The sequence below is a fragment of the Pseudomyrmex gracilis genome, unplaced genomic scaffold (assembly GCF_002006095.1).
Source record: "Pseudomyrmex gracilis isolate BER0280 unplaced genomic scaffold, ASM200609v1 scaffold_792, whole genome shotgun sequence".
In the NCBI taxonomy this organism is placed as follows: Eukaryota; Metazoa; Arthropoda; class Insecta; order Hymenoptera; family Formicidae; genus Pseudomyrmex; species Pseudomyrmex gracilis.
In genome coordinates this window covers 45,349-47,706 of record NW_018021376.1, presented here as the reverse complement: position 1 = coordinate 47,706, position 2,358 = coordinate 45,349, and the positions used below count along the sequence as shown (strand labels likewise).

The following is a 2,358-nucleotide window of genomic DNA, read 5'->3' as shown; positions in this document are numbered from 1 at the left end:
AATCTCTCGATTCTCTGCCGGGTAAACCGGCTTTCGCTCCGCTCCACTCCGGGAAATCTTCGATTCTCCGCCGGGTAAACCGGCATCCGTTTCCGCTCCGCTCCGGGGAATCTCTGGATTCTCCGCCGGGTAAACCGGCATCCGTTCCGCTCCGCTCCGGGGAATCTCTCGATTCTCCGCCGGGTAAACCGGCTTCGTTCCGCTCCGCTCGGGGAATCTTTCGATTCTCCGCCGGGAAAACCGGCTCTCTTTTCCTCTCCGCTCGGGGAATTTTCCGATTCTCCGCCGAGTAAACCAACTATCTTCCGCTAGAAAACTCTCCGGGAATCTTACGATTCTCTGCCGGGAACGCCGGCCCGCCTTCCATTAGAACCGGGCGTGGAGAATAGCGTATCTCCATCGGGCCAACCAGCTCTTTCTGTTGAAGCTGCTCTAGGGGAATGAGCAAAAAGCGAAAGTAAGAAAAAGCCTAGCGTAGAAAGACCGGCCGAACGACAAAGTCTACTTTTCGGCAGAAAGTGACTTTTTGGCGCTGTAAATATTTTTCTTCGCAAATCGATAAAAGTCGGTTTTTAACACGACATTGGGGCTGCGTTCCGATATTCACTGGCAGTACTGGCAGTACTGCGAATGCCGTTCCGATATTCGCGAAAGTAAGTTGTCAAAGCAGTTTTGTGTTTATATGACGTCATAGATTTTGTCGTCATTTCCTGCTTTCATTACTGCGGCTCGCGAGGTGAAGCATTCGCAGTAAAAACATGGCTGCTCCTTTGGAAACAATAGAAACCATATATCTGATAGATGCAGAGAATAATAAAGATTATAAATTAATCGTAAGTAGTGAGGATGCAACTAGAGCACAAAATGGTAAGAATGCAATTACTAATCTCGATCTTGTGATAATTATGAATACTATTTTTACTAATTTTTTTTGCAGATTTAAAGTTTGCAACGTTATTGTTAAAGCAAGCAAAAATAAAACACAACATTATACAACCCGTGGATTGTAACATATCTATCAGTGAATGTAAGTATTGTAAATGTAAATGTAATATACAATGAATAAAAAATATTAATTATGTTACATGATTTTATCTATTTTAGCAACTACCAGTATCAGTGATGAAAGTATTAATGAAAACACGGACGGTAAAACATTTATTATTGTATAATTTAAAATTGTCGAAACATTTGTAAAAATAGTCTACATTTATATTAGCATAAAATAGTTTTCAAATTGCGATTACTACTATTATATATCTTGTATAATTATATATCTTTTACTACTATTATATATCTTTATAATTGTTAACTTAAGCTGCAATACCAGTGATAACATTGAGAATTATTAAATTAGATTATAGATTTATATTGTTCATATGCACATGTTGATTACTGATCAAATCTTTAAAGACATTTACAAATTTGCATGTCAAATATAGAAAACATTATACTTCTTTAATTGCAGGTACACATCTTTGGACCAGAGAAGAAACGTTATTATTGTTAAATTTATTTGACGAACACCAAGATGAATTTCGTAAAGGAAAAGGTACAGTGAAAAAATATTGGGAGAAAATTGCTAGTATTATGCAAGAAAAAGGATATAATATANCAGGGATTAAATGCTCCACAAAATTTCAAGCTTTGAAACNAACATATAAAAATATATTAGATCATAATAATAAAAGTGGGAATAATCGGAAGGATTGGGAATATTTTCAGGTATAATATATCTTCATTTATTTTTATGTAAAAATATATAACCTATTGTATATTTTAAATTATGTACTTTGTTTCAGATTATGCAAGAATTATTTGCAGATAAGCCTTGGGCACAACCGTTATCAATAGCAGGATCACATGTGACAGAAACNGAAGAAGAAGAAAATACATTACCAGCAAAACGTAAGATGGAACATATTTTGCATATAAAACAACTTACAAAGCATTCTATATGTATAATTTCACAGATATTAAAAGAAGGAAGTTAAGTGCAACTATTGAAGAATATATGTTACATGCTAAGGAAGAACAAAAAAAAAGACAACAAATTCGGGAAAGACAGCATGAAGAAAGATTAACAGCTTTTAAACGAATAGAAAATCTATTAGAACGAGTATTACAAAAAGAAAATAATTAAGTTACTACATTAATCAGTAAGAGAAGTAAAAAGAAATTTTTATTTTATGTTAACAAAGTCAAAATATTTAGTCATGTCTACATATTGTTTTAGTTATGATAGTTCCTATTTTATGTGATATATATAAGACTGACATGATAGTTTATGTGATATATAGATTGCTGATTACAGATTTTATTTTTGTTGAACCTAAATTCGAATAGTATATTTTGTTA

General features: G+C 34.1%; 1 protein-coding gene across 1 annotated transcript in view; it reads right to left on the bottom strand.

Annotated features, from left to right (window-relative positions):
- Positions 1–1,358: 1,358 nt before the first annotated feature.
- The window catches only part of LOC109861496 (putative nuclease HARBI1), a 3,197-nt gene continuing 2,197 nt past the window's right edge, over positions 1,359–2,358 (bottom strand). Inside the window, exon 5 of the mRNA XM_020441171.1 lies at positions 1,359–1,405. Within this exon, the coding sequence (XP_020296760.1) occupies positions 1,359–1,405 (47 nt within the window). The remainder of the gene's footprint in view (positions 1,406–2,358) is intronic.